Source organism: Misgurnus anguillicaudatus, chromosome 15, assembly GCF_027580225.2.
Source record: "Misgurnus anguillicaudatus chromosome 15, ASM2758022v2, whole genome shotgun sequence".
Taxonomy (NCBI): Eukaryota; Metazoa; Chordata; class Actinopteri; order Cypriniformes; family Cobitidae; genus Misgurnus; species Misgurnus anguillicaudatus.
Window position 1 is genome coordinate 35,588,605 of NC_073351.2, and position 23,263 is coordinate 35,611,867.

Consider the following 23,263-nt stretch of genomic DNA (forward strand, 5'->3'; position numbering starts at 1 on the left):
ACTTACGGCAGTGTTTTCTGACTATTTCTGACTAATTTAATGACAAAACTGTAAACACGATTAACGTTAACTTAAATCTTTTTTTTTTATGTGGCTTATTTTGACTAGTTTTTACCCCTGTCTAGTTTTCTTTATTTGCTTTTTGGGTTGTAAATGCCATTTTGATTGTTTATATGTTATTCTTAACATTAGTTTACAAGTATGGTGTAATAAAATATTTAAAATATTAAGATTTTACATTTTAAAGAATGAATAGCTATAGATTTTAATATAATATATATTACAGTATGTAATATTAATAATGAAATAAAGGATTGGATTAGGTAAATAAAGTAGATTTAGTAAATAGAGATTTTTTTGAAGTCATCATCTGTAGTCCCAAGTGTAGCCTATTTACTGAAAGCGATTGATCATAATTTAATAACCGTTTTATTAGTTTTAGTTTCATCTAGGCTACTTAAAAGCACTAAGTTCATAATATAAAGTAGGATATAATGAGTTTTTAATAGCCTATTTTATGCCAATAAAATGAGGTGGATGATAAGATGCCTGCGCGCAGGTGCGCGTGATGCTGCAGGTGCGCGCAGGTAATCCTCCTCTTCCTCTGACCGTACAGAAGATGGACGTTTATCCTTCACTACTCTGAGACAACATTACATCAGTCTGACCCTCATTAAATGTTTTTAAATCAATTCGTGCTATAAATATCTTTTTTTTCAGGTTTGACAGGGATTTTTGAATTGATACGCCTAAAATGAAACTCATCATTTTATGATCGTTGAAGGACGAGATGAACGAACAGCGGGACTTTAAGCTGTTTTCACTCTGTACGCTTTTCATCTTTAAACTGTTTGTACTTCAAGGTATTTACATGTTTTTATTTATATCATCGACATCATTTCCATCATAAAAGTGCTACAGTTATTGTTACTATAATTAAACTGGTTATTTGGTATCAGGCATCACTGTCGTGAATAAATGATATTTACGCGATTTAAAGCATCTTAATATTATAAATAATGTAGTTTTATAGGTTTTATAGTAATGTCATACAATAACTGCAGTACTGATAACATTTTGCCAGATGGTTTGCTGTTTCGTTGTCGTTGAAGAAAATAACCAAGGTTATATAAATGAAGGTTTAATAACAGGCAGTTTCATTATCTGAGAGGATTAGTATACTACTTAAAAATATAACTTTTATTTTTTTAGAAAAGCAATCATGTATTTGAATAGGAGGGATTTTTTTTATGAAGCAACAAATTAGATGTCATAAATGTAATGCTGTTTAGTTTAACATCATTTTAATTTTGACAGGATTTATTTGCCAGGAATCCAGGACAGAAAATAAATTGCCCAGGTAAGTGTTTAATGAGCACCTAAAGCTGTTCTGTAACCTGCTGGGTATTCATTTGCATAATTAATGTCTTAAATAAAGAGAAAGGCAATGTGAAAGCACAGCTGGCATTTATACCTTTAAGAAATTGCTGCTATTTTTGAAAGAGAAGAGAGAGAGAGTTTGATAATGCATGCAACCAGGATGTTAAGTGTTTGGTTCAATGTTTTGGAGTGTAACCATTAAACCAGTTTCCTGGATACATGCAATCCGTCAGTGTGACTGCGTCTGAGTGGCATCTTAAGTGTTTCTGAAGCTTTAGTCTCACAGTCGCTGCGCTTTTAATACTGCTCTCTTTGTACCTCTGTTTAAAGGAGGGTTAATGCACTGCGCCAGAAACGAGATCTCTTCCGTGAAGAGGTGAGTATACTTAAGAGAAAGCAACAAGGGAGTAACCACACACACACACACACACACACACACACACACACACACACACACACACACACACACACACACACACACACACACACACACACACACACACACACAAATACTGAGATACAATAGTCTCAATGCCGACAAAGCTGTCTTTGTGAAGTTTATACAAATGCTACTGCCACTGAGAGCTGGTGTCCCAAATGTCTTCGGTGGTAAAACCATGTGAGGAGATGCCAAGACAGGTTCACCAATATGGCTTCCAGACTTACAGGCTAAACATAGCACCGCTTTCACTATAACCAATAAGACCACACGGACTGGGAGTCAATTTTATCTTTCTCCGCAGAGCCTCAGTGCAGTGCTGTCCGATTCGGCTGTCCCGCGAAGAGTTCTTTATAATTATACAGCAAGAGATGCATCGACAGGTATTGTATGGCTTCATATATATATATATTGAGTTGAATTTTGCATGTGCACCACTCACTATTTTTAAACTCACTGTTTGTTTGTGTATGATGTAGAATATTGTGGGTGTCTTAATGGAGGTTGGTGCCAGGAGGGCGGTCACTGTGATTGTGCTCAGTTCCAGGGTCTCGGTGATCGCTGTCAAATCAGTAAGCACATGCACACACGTTTGAAGCCTGTCTCTTTGTAATGATATTGAAGAATGGTGTTGACATTAAAAGGGGACTGAGGAAGACTGAAATGGAAAAAACTAGAAATCAAACCACATTGCTCACTGATTCAGTTAATCTATAGTAAGTTTGATCTGTGGATCTCTTAATGCATTTAGTAGCATTAGATTACAGATGTGCTGGAACAGATTGCTGCTTACAAAGACCTTTAGTATTTGTGATTAATCTAGCAAGAACTATAAACGCAGGCAGCCGCTGTGACCGAGAGAATAACAGGTTTTATTTAAGATACTATATTGAAATGTGAGTCATACTCATTACAGGCTGATTTGAGTATATTGCAGTGCACAAATTTTGAAGAAGATTGAATGTCAAATTAAAGCGGACCACACTGCAACAAATAAAGTTCTGATTTAGTGTTTTTGTCTTGTTTTTTAATATAAATAAATACAAATTCTTAAATCAAGATATATTTGAGAAACAAAATGATATTAAGTCTTGTTTTCTTGTTTTTTATGAAAATTAAGTTTATGCTTTAAATGGGTAAAGAAAGATACCCCAGAATAAATTTTTAACTTTAAACTTTAACTTAAAGGTGCAGTGGGTAATTTTTAGAAGGATCTTTTGACAAAAATGCGAAATAATATACAAAACTATATTAACAGGTGTGTACAAAGACCTTTCATAATGAATCGTTATGTGTTTATTACCTTAGAACGAGACCTTTTTATCTACATACACCAAGGGTCCCCTTACATGGAAGTCCCCATTTTATGCCGCCATTTTTCTACAGAAGTCCTTAACGGACAATTTTTTACTAAGTTGTCTCCGACAATGACATGGTTGTCCAGTGACAGCTACCGTAGCTTCTCTATGTGTTACATAAGTAAGGGGTGAGCAGTGGACTACGCCGTTGGTTGCAATTTGGAACCTCACCACTAGATGCCGCTAAAATTTACACACTGCACCTTTAATTCAATAAACTTAAAGTATGCATAGTTTTTTTATTGTTTTGGCATAAACTTACTTGATTTATATAATTTTATCATCAGAGTTTATTGTTAAGGGAGTGTCTTGTGTGTATTTTGTGAACGTGAGCGTCTCTTTTATCATAAACTGTTTTGATGCATATGCAGCAGGCACTTATTTTGACAAAACACGATATGCACATGGTTCACATGACGCAAAAAACACATATTTTGAAAACAAAAGCAACACACATGACACCCGGAACACTTATTTTGATTTACGCCCTTCAGAAAAGCAGTCACGAGCCGCCACTGGCATTTTGCTTATCTAGAACATTTTTCTTGATTTAAGAATTATTAGATATTTCTGCTGGAAATCAAGACAATAAACATAAAATGTAAATTTTTCCAGTGCACACATACCAGGTACTTGCATGTTTTTTGTAGTGTATATCATTCAGTACCATAAATGTGAAATAATGTTTTTGTAAGGGATATACAGTGAGTATATTAGTTAATAGTGATATAATAAAAGAAATAAGTTAGAATTGGGATTTTTGTATATTTTTCTATTAGTTCCCAATCATGGTCAGGACAGGGATGGCATTTGTCGTTCATGGGGTCAGTATCATTTTGAGACCTTTGATGGGATGTACTACTATTTTCCTGGAACCTGTTCATATATCCTGGCTAAAGACTGTCATTCAACAGAGCCACAGTATACAGTTTGGGTAAGTCACAACTGCAGTCAACCACGTGTCTGATTCAGCACAATTGTTTCTATGGACATTTATTTAAGTGCTTGCAGTAATAAGTTTCATTTTTGTGTGACTGTCAGGTTCATAACAGTCGTTCATGTCGAGGTTCAGTCTATTCATGTTCTCGTGCTTTGAGTCTGTTCTTTCCAAATGAAGAGGAAATCTTTATTAGCGGCTACCAAGTACTCAAGGGTGGGCATAGGTAAGTGGGGATATACTTTATCACAAATGAATTATTGTACTGTACTGTAAATTGATATTTTTTAAAGGGATAATTCACATAAAAATTAAAAAGTTGTATGAGTTTCTTTATTCTGTTAAACACAGAAAAAGATATTTTGATAAATGATGGTAATCACACAGTTGACGGCACTCTTGTAAGAAAAACAAATGGAAGTCCAACTGAATTGTGCAAGAATGCAAAATTATGAAAATTGATATGAATAATAGATTTGAATTGATGAACTGCTTTTTGCAATGATCAAAGATGGTAAAGTAGGTTGTGATGTGCGCATGTTTTCAGGCTGAGTCTACCGCAGACAGTTCGTAATGTTTTCATCGAGCGCTTGGCTGATTATATCCTGATTAAAAGTACATTTGGCTTCTCTCTGGCGTGGGATGGGAGCTCTGGAGTCTACCTCAAAATGACCGAAGAACACAAAGGAAGGCCTTGTGGTCTGTGTGGAAACTATAATGATGACGGATCGGATGATCTCGGCAGCAGTCGCGGTGAGACAAACAGATCCGGACACACACTCATCATCTCCGTCAGCAACAACATTTTTGACCGATTATATAAAACTTAGCAGAACTACACTCACTCCAGCACTGCAGTGCAAACGCTCTATATGTGTGCAGGAATTTTAATCCAAACAAAATCATCTTGTTTTGTATCATTTCAGGAAAATGACCTAAATCTCTTTATGATGGCCACCACTGTATCTACAAAGTCATCATTATGCTCAATAAACCACAGAATAGAGCCATCATAAGAAGATTTAGGTCATTTTCCTTATTACCTCTCAAAGTCTGGACCTTAACCCCATTGAGCAAATTTGGGGTGAGTTGGAAAAGAAACTGCACTTGTAAATTCAAAGGAAAGCCTTTGGCTTGAGTTGCAGAAGACATGGGATAACCAGGGCCATTTCTAGGCATAGGCAAACTAGGCGCTCGCCTAAGGTGCCACCTGCTGCAAGGTGCGCCAAAAAGTACATACATTTTGACTGCTGCTTTACTGATTCAAATGAGAAAAAGATGAGCACTGCAACAAAATAAACAATGTATGTTGTGTGTTTAAAACAGAATGGACAGCAGTTGGTAAAATGTGATTGCGCCTCCACACTTCCCCTAGCACGAAGGTAGGCAATGTCGGTACTGGAGTGCCGATGTCCTACAGAGTTTAGCTCCAGCTCTAATCAAGCACACCTGAACAACTAATTAAGGTCTGAAGAGTCACCTGAAAACTACCGGTAGGCGGGTTTCATCAGGTTTAGAGCTAAAATCTGCAGGACATCGGCACTCCAGGACCGACGTTACCTGCACTAGCACCATGAGGCTGGAGTACTGTCAATCTGGATCAGATACTGCCTGATCATTAATTACATAAAACTTTGATAGACAATGAAAAAATTGTAAAACATTTATTTTAAAGTACTTTGTTGAATTTAATGCATTTAAGATTTACATGTTTTACATGATTTGTGTTTTTTGTATGTAATATTGCATGTAAAATTATATGATCATATTTGGGGGAGAGCCCTAGAGCGTCAAAATGGCTAGAAATGGCCTTGGGGATAACATTACTGATTAAAGGTATAGCATATGATTTTCCCAAATTTTTAAAAAGAACCGCACATGTGCAACACTCAACCTCCTCCTGAGAGGGAACGCCTATTAAACGTGTGCACGAGAGAGAGCATGCACGAGCCTCTTCTCTTCGCTCTGTTTTCAAAGTTGCTGTCGGCATGGCTCATACATTGAGATGTTTACTGTCTCTGTGCGGTTCATGACTTGTGCCAGGGCTAGCATTGCTAATCATTACTTACATCAACTTTTACTAGCAGTGATTTTAAATGGATTTCTTCAAAAAGCATGCCAAACTTTAGCTGTCGAGTAAAAACTTAGGCATCATTGGGAAGCCCAACCTGTGTTCTTAGCGCACGCCAGCATGTGAAATATTCTCCCAAAAACACTCTGGTCTCGTTTCTTTCTTCAGAAGCCTTTCTCTGATTGCAATTTGTAGACCCTTTTTCTCTTGTAAACCTCAGACATTTTGAAAACACACGGTGAGAACGCGAGCTTCAATGAATGGCTGAAGCCGTAGCTCACCACACACATACACCTGAAAGAGCATAGGCAGAATGCAAACCTAGGGACGAGCATGTACAATGACCTTACTTCAACATATCACCAGAATGATTGACAACTGGGATGACCAATAGTCTTGATGATCCACCCGGAAAAAGAAAATCTTCCGCTATACCTTTAAGTTCGAAGGTAATATATTGACACTATATGCCAGAGAAATGTGATGTACTTGATGCAAAAGGTGGACATACCACCTATTCAAGTTAAAGGGGCGTAAAACATTACGACTCACTTCATGTGATATTTGTTGTGCTCAGAGCAACTATTATAATGAAATATCATACAACAGTTCTTTCTGGTTCTCGAATCTGATTGGCTAAGAGCTATGCGATATTGTACTGATAACGGCACAGTAACCGCTTCACCTTTCGTATCATTCCGCCACCTAGTGAATGGAGGTCTTAAACAGGCTCATCTCTGAATGGAAAAACACAGACGCCCTGTTTTTAAACACTCTCCGTGTGTCTTATTAGTTCACTAGCTCATAAATCAGTCTGTGAATCCCCAATCGGAAGTTATTATTCCGTCAAAGATCAGCGCTCTTGGATGTTACGTTAAAGTTAATGGGAGTAATGTCTTGTCACATCGTGTGGACGATTATCACTTGGAAAGAGGAATATAAACACTAATTTTTTTCTGGAGCTATATCTCTTATCAGAACGCGAAAACACCGTGGAACTGCAGGTAAGCACCGCAGCTTTTAAATGTGGACATTGATCATTTATTTAATCGCGACGTGTACTTTTAAATGACCATAACTTGCTTAATTTTCTACTGATTTTCAAACGGTTTGGTTTGTTATAAACGTCAAAGATGTACCTATGACACTGTATACTTAAACAAAAAAAATTTAAGCATCCAGAATTATAGCTACGTAATAACCTTTGTTAGAAACCAAACCATTTGAAAATTGGTAGAAAATTTAGCAAGTTATAGTAATTTAAAAGTACATGCATCATTAAAACACAATGCTACGAGTGAGGGAGCGCCCTGTGGTAAGATGGCCGCCAGGTGATGACATTAGACTCTGCCGTAACACATCTAGCCTTTATACATATCTATGGGTTCGAACCCAGGGAGATAACACACATTGGCTACTTAAGAAGGTAAAAATCTGTACCTTCTAATAAAATGCATGAAACCATGCAAATGAGTTTAAATTATATGGTCTCTGAATGAGTCAAGTGGAAAGGATTTGTGGAAGCAGCAGCGTGGAAGTCAAGGCTGAAGCTAAACCGTGGAACAGTGTTTAATTTATTAGGGCATTCTTCAAATGGAATGGATCTGACTGATGGCGTTCTGAAAAGTGAACAGACAGATTTGCTAAATTAGAGAAAATGTGAGTGGGTCCAATATCATTGGTCTTAAAAAGTGGGTGGGTCATTAGTTCACTAGCTCATAAATCAGTCTGTGAATCCCCAATCGGAAGTTATTATTCCGTCAAAGATCAGCGCTCTTGGATGTTACGTTACAGTTAATGGGAGAAATGTCTTGTCACATCGTGTGGACGATTATCACTTGGAAAGAGGAATATAAACACTAATTTTTTTCTGGAGCTATATCTCTTATCAGAACGCGAAAACACCGTGGAACTGCAGGTAAGCACCGCAGCTTTTAAATGTGGACATTGATCATTTATTTAATCGCGACGTGACTATTAAAACATGTTATGAGAATATCACCACTGGTATATTTATAAGCAGCATGCAAAAACATCTCTCTGACACTTATAAAAAATAGTACTGACAAGAACGAAGTCTAATAATAACCGAGTGCTCGTATCGCGTTAAGATGAAATGGTAAACCAATTGTAACATTATAGAAGTATAGTTTTATTAACTTTTACCTCGCGCCAAAACAATAACAACACAAAAGACACTAAATATGAATAAGAAAACAAGTATAGTTTCATCATGACACCAAATACTGCTGATTTGATCTCATTTTTGACCAGCAGGCCAACATGAGAGCCAGGGAATCCCTGTCAGAGATGTAGCCCAGAGTCAGTGGTCAGCGGGGCGAGTGAACACTGACGTCCGCTCATGCTTTGGTTCTCATTCGTACCGAATCTCACTAAGCAAACGTTCAAACAGGCGCTATCTTTACTAATCGACTGCAGATTTAAATATAATACATATATATTCTCGACTGAACTAATCTTAAAACTACACTTTGTGACCAAGAAATTGTAATATTTAAAAACGGCGAATCCGTCCATTGAGTTAATATGAGATTCAAAGCAGCCGAAAGTGTTACCTGTCATACTGGCCGCCCTCAAATCCGTGACGGAAGAAGTAGTTCTCAAACAAAGAGGCTTTTAAAATAACTCTGTTGTTGTTTTCTAGTTTTCGTTTTTCAAACGTGTGCCGTCGAACTGTTGTATAAAAGCAATATTGCTCTCGGAGTCGTGTGATATAGCTCTATATCATCACGGCTGTGATTGCCTCCGGTACTCGGCCTGCGGCCTCGTGCCTCTGGCCTAATCACAGCCGTGATGATATAGAGCTATATCACACTCCTACTCGAGCGATATTGCTTAAATAATAATCAGACAAAAAAATCTATATTTTCAGATCAGTCAGGTGTTTGAATAATTTCCAACACTGTATATAGCCTACAGTAACTTATATGTTATGCCAAATTGCTATTGTCAAAAGTTACCGTTGTCTGGCTGTATTGCATAAAGGATCTTCTGTTGCCCAAAAGGTTCTAGAGACTATAAAAATGAATAATTGTTATGTGTTATTGCAGTATACTGTAAAGTGTTGTGTCACTCTTGTCTTGTATGTATTTTCAGGTTTAGTTTCTGAAGAGCTTCATGAGTTTGGGAACAGCTGGGCGGTAGAGTTGCCTCAGGAGAGAGCGTGTCCCGAGGTCGATGATGATTTCCCCGGACCATGCTCATCTGAATCAGATATGGATGTACGGTCACATTCACAAATTTCTTTTTTGATGCATGCTTTTTCGAACCCATCCATCTCATACAGAACAATGTAATAATTGCTTAAAAACATATTTTGCATGCGTGTGTTATTCAGGATGCCATCGAGAAGTGCAGCGCCCTGCTTTTCTTTCCTTTCGTCTCCTGCCATGACAACATTGACCCGAATCCATTTGTTGTAAGCTGTGTTTCAGACATCTGTGTGTAAGTCAAGCTTGAATTTTTCTTTCCAGCTTTTTCCACACCTCCCAATTGAAAAAGGATTATGTTCATTAAAGTAATAATATACCTTGAAGTGAATGTATGTACAGTATATATATGTGTGTGTGTGCGTGCTCCTGTGTGTTTTGATTACGGTGATAAAATGAGTTAATAAACAGATTGAGACTGGACTGATGATTGAAGAGGCAGTAAGAGGATCAGATTGCAGAACAGCTGTGCTACCCTTACAATTTCATTCAATCTTATTAACAAACTTATAACTTTATATTATATTGTTTTACGTTCTTTTGACGTAAAGCTATTTTTACTTTAGTCTGTCTCTTTTAAGTTTATTAACATTATAAATATATTTTTGTAGGTCAGATGATGAAGAGACTTTCTGTAGGACTTTGGTTGAGTACACAAGAGCCTGTTCTCATGTGGGATACCCCGTCAGAGAATGGAGGGACAGTTTTCCCACATGCGGTCAGTTAATGGTTAATTGTCAATGAGTCTTGTGGTCACACATTATCATAAGTTAACATTTGTAATGTGTTTCAGCGGACAGATGTGAGGATAGCTTTGTCCACAGGGATTGCATCAGCTGCTGCCCACCAACATGCACATTTGACAAGGAGTGTTTGGGCACCAATCTACATTGTCTTGATGGATGTTATTGTCCTGATGGTAAGACATGTGCTCAAGTTTAAATAAAAAATACAATAGTATAATATAAAACACAACACTGTTAGCACAGATATTGTCTTTTTACTTAAACAAGGACGTAAACATGATTTAATATTTTGTATTTTGGACATATAGCCTACTTTAGTCAGCTAAATAAATTTATACATTTTAAATGCCTTTTTGTGAAAAGAGCGCTGAGTTATGTGTCTGTCTAGCTCGCTGCCATGTTGGATCCCCAATGTAAAGATTAAGAGTAATTTTGATATGATTTTAGTAATGTTTTGAGAGGTGATCATCACAGTGCATGCTGGGAAACATGTCTATTATTAGTACTCACATTTTCTCTTGGTTTACATTTTGTGCTTATGTCAATTTCAAACATGGGCGTCGAAAGACAAAAAATGTGGGTGGGTCAAAAACATTTACTGGAGTAGATGTTATTTTCTTTTATACAACAGTTCTTTCTGGTTCTCGAATCTGATTGGCTAAGAGCTATGCGATATTGTGCTGATAACGGCACTGTAACCGCTTCACCTTTCGTATCATTCCGCCACCTAGTGAATGGAGGTCTTAAACAGGCTCATCTCTGAATGGAAAAACACAGACGCCCTGTTTTTAATTACTCTCCGTGTGTCTCATTAGTTCACTAGCTCATAAATCAGTCTGTGAATCCCCAATCGGAAGTTATTATTCCGTCAAAGATCAGCGCTCTTGGATGTTACGTTAAAGTTAATGGGAGAAATGTCTTGTCACATCGTGTGGACGATTATCACTTGGAAAGAGGAATATAAACACTAATTTTTTTCTGGAGCTATATCTCTTATCAGAACGCGAAAACACCGTGAATATGCAGGTAAGCACCGCAGCTTTTAAATGTGGACATTGATCATTTACTTTATCGTGACGTGACTATTAAAACATGTTATGAGATATCGCCACTGGTATATTTATAAGCAGCATGCAAAAACATCTGTCTGACACTTATAAAAAAACGTTTTATATAGTACTGACAAGAACAAAGTTTAATAATAATAATCGAGTGCTCGTATCGTGTTAAGAATAAATGAGAAAGCAATAGTAACGTTATACAAGTATAGTTTTATTCACTTTTACCTCGCGCCAAAACAATAACAACACAAAAGACACTAAATATGAATAAAAAAACAAGTAATAGTTTGATCATGACACCAAATAAACAAACAAGGCCAACATGAGAGCCGGGGAATCCCTGTCAGAGATGTAGCCCAGAGAGGGCGGTGGTCAGCGGGGCGAGTGAACACTGACGTCCGCTCATGCTTTGGTTCTCATTTGTACCGAATCTCACTAAGCAAACGTTCAAACAGGCGCTATCTTTACTAATCGACTGCAGATTTAAATATAATACATATACATTCTCGACTGAACTAATCTTAAAACTACACTTTGTGACCAAGAAACGGTAATATAAAGTAACGGCTTTTCCGTGCATTGAGTTGTTATGAGCTTCAAAGCAGCCAAAAGTTTTACCTGTCATTCTGGCCGCTCTCAAATCCGTGGCGGAAGAAGTAGTTCTCAAACAAAGAGCCTTTTAAAATAACTCTGTTGTTGTTTTCTAGTTTTCGTTTTTCAAACGTGTGCCGTCGAACTGTTGTATAAAAGCAATATCGCTCTCGGAGTCGTGCGACACAGCTCCATATCATCACGGCTGTGACTGCCTCTGGCCTAATCACAGCCGTGATGATATAGAGCTATATCACACTCCTACTCGAGCGATATTGCTTAAGTATTTCAGTGCCTTTTAATTAAACAATTGCTTTTATAGCCTAAAAGCTTTGTTTACCATGGGTTGCAGGAGCGCAGCAGGAAAATGTTCCTGTTTCTGTATAGCTTAAGGGTAGAGCATTGCATTAGCAGCGCAAAAGGTCATGGGTTCGAACATAGATATGTATAAAGACTAGATGTCTCGCCCATGCTGCTGGCCAATTGAGTGGAACGTCTGCATTTGGTGGCCATCTTACCACAGGGCCCTTGCTCACTCGTAGCATTGAGTTTTATTGATGCATGTACTTTTAAATGACCATAACTTGCTTAATTTTCTACTGATTTTCAAACGGTTTGGTTTATTATAAACGTCAAAGATGTACCTATGACACTGTATACTTAAACAAAAAAAATTTAAGCATCCAGAATTATAGCTACGTAATAACCTTTGTTAGAAACCAAACCATTTGAAAATTGGTAGAAAATTTAGCAAGTTATAGTAATTTAAAAGTACATGCATCATTAAAACACAATGCTACGAGTGAGGGAGCGCCCTGTGGTAAGATGGCCGCCAGGTGATGACATTAGACTCTGCCGTAACACATCTAGCCTTTATACATATCTATGGGTTCGAACCCAGGGAGATAACACACATTGGCTACTTAAGAAGGTAAAAATCTGTACCTTCTAATAAAATGCATGAAACCATGCAAATGAGTTTAAATTATATGGTCTCTGAATGAGTCAAGTGGAAAGGATTTGTGGAAGCAGCAGCGTGGAAGTCAAGGCTGAAGCTAAACCGTGGAACAGTGTTTAATTTATTAGGGCATTCATCAAATGGAATGGATTTGACTGATGGCGTTCTGAAAAGTGAACAGACAAATTTGCTAAATTAGAGAAAATGTGAGTGGGTCCAATATCATTGGTCTTAAAAAGTGGGTGGGTCTTGTTCCACCAACATACATACCCATGATATCAAATAGTATTTCTGTTGAACATTTAAGATTGTCTCTTTGTCTCTATCAGGTCTGATCCTGCAGAACGGCACCTGTATAGCAATATCTCAGTGTCCTTGTGTGTACCATGGTACAGCTTATCCTCTGGGTCATGTAGTGGAGCAAGGCTGCAGCGTCTGGTAAGAAACATTTCACCGTTTCACAATTTGTCTTAAGGGAATTTATGCAAAAAATCTTAAGCTTTGTCTTTTACACTCTTAAAAAAAGAAAAGGTTCTTCGGATGTTAAATGTTCTTCATGAAACCATACAGCCAAAAATGGTTCGTCTATGGCATCGTATTGCACCTTTATTTTTAAGAGTGTACCAGGGGGCAACCTTCTGATCTCTCAATCGCCAATATGGAAGTGACTTAAAATGCAATTTATTGACTGGCTGCTAGAAGCTCCAAAAGGGAGTCCATTCCCATAGACCCCCATGTTAAAATGGCCAACTTTACAGTAGAAAATAATATGTTTACAGCCTGGTATAATTTTTTTTTTGGTCTGTATAGCTAATTTTGTCCTTCATGACAACTGTGAAGGGTGTGAATTTTTTTGTAACTCATCCGTTTAAATTATATTAAGCTCTACATAATTAAGGGCGTGGCCACTTGAGTGACAGGTGAACTGCCACTGCTGTCACTACTGTCGAGCAAGGCAGGTGTGGTTTCAGCAACCAGCCACCTCAGTTTCACCCACGTCCCGCCTCTTTAACCATTTTCGGTTATCCATGAGTGATGCACAGTGACGCGCGGCCAAGATGGCGATGACAGGCACCGCCTACTTTAAGCTTCAAAAACGATCTTCAGAAACCAATGGGTGATGTCACGACTCTACGTCCATCTTCTACTTGTTGTATTTACATTTAGCAGACATTATTCCCCAAATTCCAAGCTTGTATGTCTTTTTTATCCATGCAAACATAAATGGCAGAGGAATGTTATGCACTAACAGTTTCAGTCCATTTTCACTTACAGTACATCTTTTCCATGCAATGCACATGAAAGGAGACTCGAGCGATCAGTTTCTAATTGTAATTTTCAATTTTCAGTGTCTGTATGGGAGGGGTGTGGAACTGTACCGAAAACAACTGCACTGGTAATATCCACTATTTTATACCCTATGTACTTTTGTATAAGTTTCATAAGCATTTATGTTTTGCCATTGAATTTTCGTAACCCTCAGCGGAGTGCATGGTGATGGGTGACACACATGTGACCACATTCGATGGACGAATCTTCATGCACACCGGCTCTTGCCAGTACGTGTTGGTGAAATCGCGCGGCAACACCAAGTTTACCGTCACACTGCAGTACACAGGCTGTGGAGAGGTACGAGGTTCGTGCATGAGAATGTGTCCCAGCAGAGATGTTTGTGTGTGTTTGATGTCTCATTTGTCTGTCTCAGGAACATTCTTGCATTCATTCGGTGACTCTGGTGGTGGATGAAGACATTGGCAGGCAGGTTACTCTTACCAGAGAAGGAGAAGTTGTTATCGGGGCCAGTATGACCGTTAATCTGCCTTACTCTGATGGTGAGATTTAGACTCTTTGTTATGTTATCTTTACAGTATTCATTACCTAACTTTCACTTTTCTGTGTTTGTGTTTGTTAGACACGGTGAAAGTGCGCAGATTGACGTCTCTGTTTGTCAGCCTGCGGTCTGTGTTTGGTCTAAGGTTGCAGTATGATTGTCAGGGTGGACGGCTCTACCTGCAGCTAGACAGCACCTGGACGGGCTCGACGCTCGGCCTCTGTGGAACTCTGAATGGCAATTTACGTGATGACTTTCTGTAAGTCAAAAAAAAATCTAATTTCTTATGCAAAACATTTGAATTATCTCTCAAAAATGTTATTCAATTATGTCAGTGCCAATCGCCAAATAGGCTATGCATTGACATATTGCACAACAGCGCTTTGGGTGAGCCAAGTTTAAGTCCTGCTTTGTGGTCCTTACCCAACTTGATTTTGTATTCTTTCTTCACTATCCAATAAAGTTGTAGAAAGGCCAAAAAATATGTGATTTGTTTTTGCCCTCTAGTTCTCCTGCTGGAATGATTGAAGGAACACCACAGCTCCATGTCAATGCTTGGAAAGTGTCTTCAGCGTGCATGAGTCCAGTCAACATTCCCATAATCGACCCCTGTGAAATGAACCAGCAAAATGGTACTCGTGTAGCCTTTATAATAATAACAACTGATATTACCGTACAGTTGCTGTAGGTGGTAAATCCATATGAAGATAACATCAGATAAACCAGTACAATTGAAGCCAATTACAATCTCTCTTCATCTCTGCAGTTAAACAGATGTATGATTTTGAATCGTATGTTTCAGTGTTTCATGCGGCGCAGTGTGATGTGCTGTTGGAGGAAGTGTTTGCTCCGTGTCACGTCTATGTGAGTCCAGGCGTGTATCACCAACAGTGTCGCTATCAGGCCTGCAGATGTGGCAGTCGATGTCTCTGTACCGCGCTGTCGCATTACTCCTACATCTGCACCAAACACAACATCAATATTAACTTCAGAGCACACGTCTCTGACTGCGGTTTGTTAATTATTCATACCTTTATATATTCAGCATTTAGCTTCTATCCTGTCTTCTGTTCATCTATAGCTCTTTATTAATCATTTCATATCTTTATGCATTCATCTGCCCATCCATCCATCTGCATATTTATCATTCCATCCATCCATCCATGTAGATTTCAATCAATCCATCAATCCATCTATCCATGTAGATATCAATCCATCCAACAAACTAGAGATCCATCCATCTACCCATCCATTCCTCTACCCATTTATCCATCCATGGTAGATATCAATTCATCCATGTATCCATCTACCCATCTATCTATCCATCTACCTATTTATCCATCTGTCCATGTAAATATCCATCCATCCATCTACCCATCCATCCATCTACCTATTTATCCATCCCTGTAGATATCAATTCATCCATCCATCCATCCATGTATCCATCTACCCCTCTATCTATCCATCGATCCATCCATCTACCTATTTTTCCATCTATCCATGTAGATATTTACCAATCCATCCATTTACCTTTTTATTCATCTATCCATCCATCCATCTATGTAGATATCCATCGATCCATCCATCCATATATCCATTTACCTATCTCTCAATCTACCTATTTATTCATTCATCCATCCACCCACCCATCCATGTATCCATTTACCCATCCAACCATCTACCTATTTATTTATCCATCCATCCATGTAGATATCAATTCGTCCATCCATCCATCCATTTTCCCATCTCTCCATCTACCTATTTATTCATCCATCCATCCATCCATCTATCCACCATCTATGTATCCATTTACCCATCTATCTACCTATTTATTCATCCATCCATTCATCCATGTAGATATAAATTCATCCATCCATCCATTCACCCACCCATCCATGTATCCATTTACCCATCCATCCATCTACCTATTTATTCATCCATCCATGTAGATATCAATTAATCCGTCCATCCATCCATCCATCCATCCATCCATCCATTTACAAATCCCTCCACCTACCTATTTATTCATCCATCCATCCACCCATTCATGTATCCATTTACCCATCCATCAATCTACCTATTTATTCATCCATCCATTCATCCATGTAGATATCAATCCATCCATCCATTTATCCAACTACCCATCCACCCATCTACCAATTTATCAATTAATCCATGTAGATATTTATTCATCCATCCATCCATTCATCCATCTACCAATTTATCCATCAATCCATGTAGATAACTATCCATCCATCCATGTATCCATCCATCTACCTATTTATCCACCCATTCATGTAGATATCCACCCATCCATCCAACTAGCCATCCATCCATCCATTTAACCATGAATTCATCTACCTATTTATCCATCCATCTACCTATTTATCCATCCATCCATGAAGATATCTACCCATCCATCCAACGAGCCATCCATCCATCCATTTACCCATCCATTCATCTACCTATTTATCCATCCATCTACCTATTTATCCATCCATCCATGTAGATATCCACCCATCCATCCATCCATCCATCCATTTACCCATCCATTCATCTACCAATTTATTCATCCATCCATCCATCCATCCATCCTTGTAGATATTAATCCATTTATCTATCCATCAGCCTACCCATCCATTTATTCATCCATCCATCTGTCTGTTCATCCATATATACATCTATAAATCTATTCATCCATCCATCCATCCATCTGTCTGTTTATCCATATATCCATATATAAATCGATTCATCCATTCATCTATCCATCCATCCATTCATCATTCATTCATCTACACCAATCAAAAGTTAAATCGTGAAGAATGAATATTATAAATATATTTAAGAAGTTATGTGGTGTGTGTAGGTATGGTGTGTTTAGGAGGTATGATGTATCACCCGTGCACATCAGCATGTGGGAGAACATGTCAATCAATTAGTTCAGCAGAAGTGTGTGATGGTGACTGTGCTGAAGGATGCAGCTGTATGGAGGGAACGCTCTACGATCACGCTCGACAACGCTGTGTGTTACTGTACGTCTAAATACACCAAACAACAGCACAACCAGATTGCACAGATTAACAATCCTAGCATATACAATGACATGTCTTTTGGTTTCTTCAGCTCCCAGTGTCACTGTTATTTAATGGGTTCAGTGTTTCAGCCTGGAGAAGTTTCTTTCAGTTCCTCAGGTCCATGGTAAGTGTGTGTAGAAAACTGCACTTTAATATGCAACTTAAAAAAAACATCAAATGGTTTGACCATTGCACTTCTCTCATCTTTTATTGCATATTGAAGGGCTTGTCCTTTTTTTTACAGTCAAAGGGTTTTAGTTTACATCACAGCCCACCAAATGAGTGATATACTTCTTGCTAATACTAATATAATGTTAATAGTAATGTACTGTTATGTGTGATTTCTTCTCAGTCTCTGTAGAAACGGTCGTATGGAGTGTGTGCCTGAGGAGAGAGGTACAGTAAACTTTATTTTACCCTTCATTCTCATTCACCTCTGTGTCCTCTAGATGAACATCTAGCAGGGTCAAGCGTACATTCCTTAGAGTCAAAGCTTTGAACAAAGTAAAGGCTGGATAGATCTTAAACAACGATACACACACGCACGCGCGCACACACACACACACACACACACACACACACACACACACACACACACACACACATTCTGGTTTCCATGTTTTGTGGGGACATTCCATAGACGTAATGCATTTTATACTGTACAAACTGTATATTCTATTCCCCTTACCTACCCCATTCTCTAACCCCAACCATCACAGAAACCCTTCTACTACTTCACATTTTCAAGAAACATCATTCTGTTTGATTTATAAGCTTGTTTCCTCATGGGGACATCAAATTGTCCCCACAAGGTCATAAAAACACTTGTATTCCTATCTTTGTGGGGACAATTGGTCCCCACAACGTGATAATTACCAGGTACACACACACACACACACACACACACACACACACACACACACACACACACACACACACACACACACACACACACACACACACACACAGAGCCCATGGTCGGAAGCGCATGGCACAGGTGCACTTAAGGTGTCCTCGAATCTACTTTTGCTAGTTTACAGTTTTTCTCAGTCACTTTTGAGCATTTCTTTGATCAGAAATTAATACTTCGTTTAAGTCAGTTGTGCTCAACATAAAAGCAAATGCAAACTGCAAATGTTTTGATATACAATCATGCAGTTGATTATGTACAATTGTCTGATGTATGCTACATTTTCAATTGCTTTTGTCTTTTTCATCAAAATACATTATACTGATTTCTGTTGACTATAGTCTGGTCCTGGCTTAAACTAATCCTGTCCAGGAAAGCACCCCTAAAAGTTTAGTCCATTTCTACCATACACCTCATATGCTGATGGTTAATCTAATCTGAGAGGGCATTAAAAGCAAATATTATATATTCTTCTCGGGACGTCACCTACCATAAGGATCACCCTAGCAACCGCGTATAAAACTACTCCGAACACTTTAATATTGGTTGCTGGAAAACACTTCTCTAGCAAGCATCTAGTTATCTCTGTCTATGTTATATCTATTCTCTCTCCTCATCCACCTTTTATCTTCATTCAGAGCCTGAGAGAGGAGATTGTCCCAATAGCAAAGTGTATTACAGCTGCAGGGGTCAGAGTGGATCGGGACCCTCAGGTGTGGGCGTGGCCTGTGAACGTACCTGTCGTAACCTGATGCTGAACCTGACCTGCCCTCCCATGACCCCGTGTGTACCAGGATGTGGATGTCCTGCAGGGTATCTGCGTTCTTCTTTACATTTCAAACGAATGTTTTGAGAAGTATTCTTGTCCATTGACACTAAAGGATGTTATCTTACACCGTGCAGGGCAAGTTGTTCATAATGGAGACTGTTATTACCCAGAAAACTGCCCATGTGCATGGCTCGGTCTGGAGTACCTGCCGGGAGAATCGGTGGACACCCCTTGTTACCGCTGGTGAGTCTGTATAGAGAGCTGCAGGGATTATGAATTTGTATATGCAAAAACCAGAAAATGTCTACATAAAACCATCTTACATGATGTAAAGAAATTTTGTGAAAATATAACCTTGATATTTTTAATATTAAGTTACATTCCCAATAAAGCATTCAAGCTTAAACCTGATCAAATGTTTTTGTGAGATTATGAGGAAAATCTGTGATGTTGACATGTGATTTCTCTTTTACTTTCCAGTGTGTGTCACCGTGGCTTTTTTAACTGCACATATTCACCATGTCCAGCAGTGTGTACCATATACAGCGACCGTCATTATCATACATTTGATGGTCTGGAATATGATTACGTCAGCGACTGCCAAGTCTTCCTTGTGAAGGTACTTCATGAGTCTGTGTGTGGTAAACTAAAACACTGCCTAAAATACAATATATATATATATAGGCCAGGCTAATAAATCATTCAATATAAGGCTAGTTTAATGTTGTTGGCATTGGTATTTCAATATGTAGCGGTCCTTGAGTGTAGCTCAATTGATAGACCACTGTCACAACCAGTGTTGGGGAAAGTTACTTTTAAAAGTAATGCATTACAGTATTAAGTTACTCCCCAAAAAAGAAACTTATTGGGTTACTTAGTTACTTTTCATAGAAAGTAATGCCTACGTTACTTTTAAAGGTGTGGCGGAGAATTTTCTTGAATTTTAGAAAAGAACCGCCTTCTCCACATTTTTAAAAAATGTCATTGCGCAACACCCCTGATTGACAACTAGGAGGACCAATAGTGTTTGCAACGCAAAAGGTCATGGGGTCAATCCCAGGGAACACATAAAGGTGATTCTCATGAAATCCAGGCTTTAAAGGTGTCCAGCATCAGATTTTTTTTAAAAAAGCCATTGAAGCCAATTTTACAAACAAAATTTTAACTTTTGTCTGGAGAGAAAAAATAAAAACTGGCAGCCATCTTGAGTGTCACAGTCAATCATGTCTCTTCCAACAATTTTTTGTTGTTGTTGTTGAAAATGTTAGTTCCTTGAGGGCTTAAACAATGATTGAAAATTGTTGCGGAGGATAGAAATGTTTATAGTATAACATGCACTGAAACTTTTTACTTTTTAGATTTTTTAATTATAAATTTCCATTTATAATTTCCATTTCAAAGAATTGCCATGTCATGGACACGTTGCGGTAATGAAAATTTACACAATCGGCACACACATCTCTGCTACAGATGAACACTTAAAGTTTGTTTGTGGGATCTACCGTTATCGTACAATTACACCAAAGTGACAGGAGTGCAAACGTTACCCCATAGGTGGGCTTCATTGTAACAAACAGAGGGTTTATTGTTACACCTGCTAGAAAATTTTGTTTAAACCCAAATAATTAAATCAAATTCTGTTTATGGGTGATTCTCACGAAACCATTGAAACACCACGGCACTAATGATTTTAGCTTTAAAATGTGTAATATAGTAACATTAAAAAGCATCAGAATTAACACAATACTATGTTCTACCTTGCACAATGTGTGATTTCAACATAAGAATTTATAATTGTAAATTTTATCTCATTTTCTGCTGAAATTCTCATTACCGGAATGTGTCCCGCTGTGTTTGAACATGCGTTATGTTGTAATTTAATCATATTGACACAAAAATATTAAGAAAAAAAAATAAGTGGATGTTTTGCTAGACTACTTTAGATGACAGAAAAAGTATTTACTGAATATTCATGTATAATAATAATGAAGAAAAATTAGTAAAATGATGTGTCCATGCCTGATGTTCTCATCCTCCGCAACACTTTTTGAGAACAGTTTAAACACACATACAGAATTTTAATAAAGTTTGATTTTGAGTGACCAAGCACATGGACCAGTTACTTCAAGATGGCTACCAGGTAAGATCATTTTTTTTTACAGTTAATTTGAAATATTGTCTTGTCAGAATGCTTACACGACATTTTGATTATCATTACCGCAACAGATGCTTATTAAATGTTAATTTAATTAATAGAAGCATAATACTTTGATTTTAAATGCATGTGCAGAATCTCCAAATTATGTTCTTTCAGGTTTGTCATGTCATTTTGAAAATATGTCAGTGTTGATGTTTTCTGACTGTTGCGGTAATGAGATTTTTTACGACTAATTTTTTAAATTATGTTACAAAAAGTGGTAAATGATTAGTAAAAGTTTTTAAATTAATGTTCCCATTTACTCCAGACTTTGTTTTTCAATGTCTGGTGGGAAAAAAAGTAAATTTAAGCAATTTTTACATTTTCATGGTCAACATTTTTAAAACCAAGTTTTCGTTAGAATCACCCTTATATACTAAAGGTGGATATTGTTTATATATCTGTCTATAATAGATAGATATCCACACATTCATCCATCCATCATCCTTCATCTGACCATCCTTTTTTTACGCATCAATGCATATAAATATATTTTTTTGAAAGGGCTGCACAATTAAGCCCTGTAGAAAAATGTAAAGTAGCCGTGATACAATTAACCCCGCGTTAGTTTGTGCCCCACTCACCCCTACCATGAGCCATGTGTGGTATTATATGTAATATTGCCTCAGTACTTTATTGGTTAAAGGCTAAGTTCAAGTGTAAGAGTTTAAGTGTATCTTTTTGTAAAACTGCCAAATAGTTGTGTTGACCGCTAGCCTTGTGTGCAAATCTTATGACCGAATGCAAATCCGCTTACTGCCTTGACTTTGACAAAGAGTGTGTTTCACCAACGTCACACCTACAAGCCCAGGATTTTTAAGATAAGTAAAGGAGTCTGTGCGCACCCTCACACTATGTGGACTTCAGCGAGGCCGGATAAAGTAGCAGGAAAAGAGATCTGCTTCCACCGCCTGTAATCTTGGGAAAATCAGAAGGGAGTTTTAATTAGACCACGACTGTGGTAATGGAGCCAGAGTTAATGTCAGTCCCAGCACAGGAACATAGCAAAGAGCCGCACATAACAAAGAGCAATCTGTTCCCTATCAGCCCACGCAATGTTACCTGTTTCTGCCCTTAATGACTGAGAAAGTGTGTGTGTTTGTGTGTGCGTGCATGTGTGTGTGTGTGTGTGTGTGTGTGTGTATATGTGTGTGCGTGCTCAAGGTACAGAAGAATAGACTTGTCTCCTAAAGGCCAGTGATTCTCTAAGGAGCCCAATGATCCACCCAGGGGACAGACCTTTCCAATCGGCACTAAAAGAAATGCCTTTAGTCACACACATGCAAGCACGCACACACACTAAACAAAGCGCACTAGGTTTGGTTACGTACTAGGGATGTAAATTTCGGATAATTTTCCCGACTGACAACCGCAGCTTTTTAACCAAACATTAACAGTTAATTCAATTCAATTTTATTTATATAGAGCTTTTCCTAATTGGTAATTGTTTCAAACCAGCTTTACATTAATAGAAGCAGTGAAAAGCACAGAAAATCGACAGATAGCATAACATAATACACGATAGCATAAGCAGCTAAATTTGCTGCAGCTATGAATCAACATTATAAGCGAGCATATTAATAAAGTAACGTATAGAAGAGGGTGCTAAGTTAAGCCCAAGAAGGCTGCCTCCCCGGGTTGAAAAACCCCCTATATATATATATACACATGTAAAGGGATAAGGAGATTAAGCGGGTTCGGCCGGTGGTCG

The 23,263-nt window shown here is 38.0% G+C and overlaps 1 protein-coding gene across 1 annotated transcript in view; it reads left to right on the forward strand.

Moving 5' to 3' along the window:
• Positions 1–213: 213 nt before the first annotated feature.
• Positions 214–23,263, forward strand: part of otogl (otogelin-like) — a 61,403-nt gene continuing 38,353 nt past the window's right edge. Inside the window, exons 1-25 of the mRNA XM_073853887.1 lie at positions 214–863; positions 1,318–1,360; positions 1,711–1,756; positions 2,124–2,202; positions 2,299–2,391; positions 3,957–4,111; positions 4,219–4,340; positions 4,662–4,867; positions 9,303–9,427; positions 9,544–9,650; positions 10,027–10,133; positions 10,209–10,334; positions 13,101–13,209; positions 14,121–14,167; positions 14,255–14,400; positions 14,477–14,603; positions 14,684–14,861; positions 15,110–15,234; positions 15,405–15,614; positions 17,469–17,634; positions 17,726–17,800; positions 18,029–18,072; positions 19,225–19,393; positions 19,485–19,598; positions 19,836–19,974. Of these exons, the coding sequence (XP_073709988.1) occupies positions 791–863; positions 1,318–1,360; positions 1,711–1,756; positions 2,124–2,202; positions 2,299–2,391; positions 3,957–4,111; positions 4,219–4,340; positions 4,662–4,867; positions 9,303–9,427; positions 9,544–9,650; positions 10,027–10,133; positions 10,209–10,334; positions 13,101–13,209; positions 14,121–14,167; positions 14,255–14,400; positions 14,477–14,603; positions 14,684–14,861; positions 15,110–15,234; positions 15,405–15,614; positions 17,469–17,634; positions 17,726–17,800; positions 18,029–18,072; positions 19,225–19,393; positions 19,485–19,598; positions 19,836–19,974 (2,931 nt within the window). The 5' untranslated portion in view covers positions 214–790. The remainder of the gene's footprint in view (positions 864–1,317; positions 1,361–1,710; positions 1,757–2,123; positions 2,203–2,298; positions 2,392–3,956; positions 4,112–4,218; positions 4,341–4,661; positions 4,868–9,302; positions 9,428–9,543; positions 9,651–10,026; positions 10,134–10,208; positions 10,335–13,100; positions 13,210–14,120; positions 14,168–14,254; positions 14,401–14,476; positions 14,604–14,683; positions 14,862–15,109; positions 15,235–15,404; positions 15,615–17,468; positions 17,635–17,725; positions 17,801–18,028; positions 18,073–19,224; positions 19,394–19,484; positions 19,599–19,835; positions 19,975–23,263) is intronic.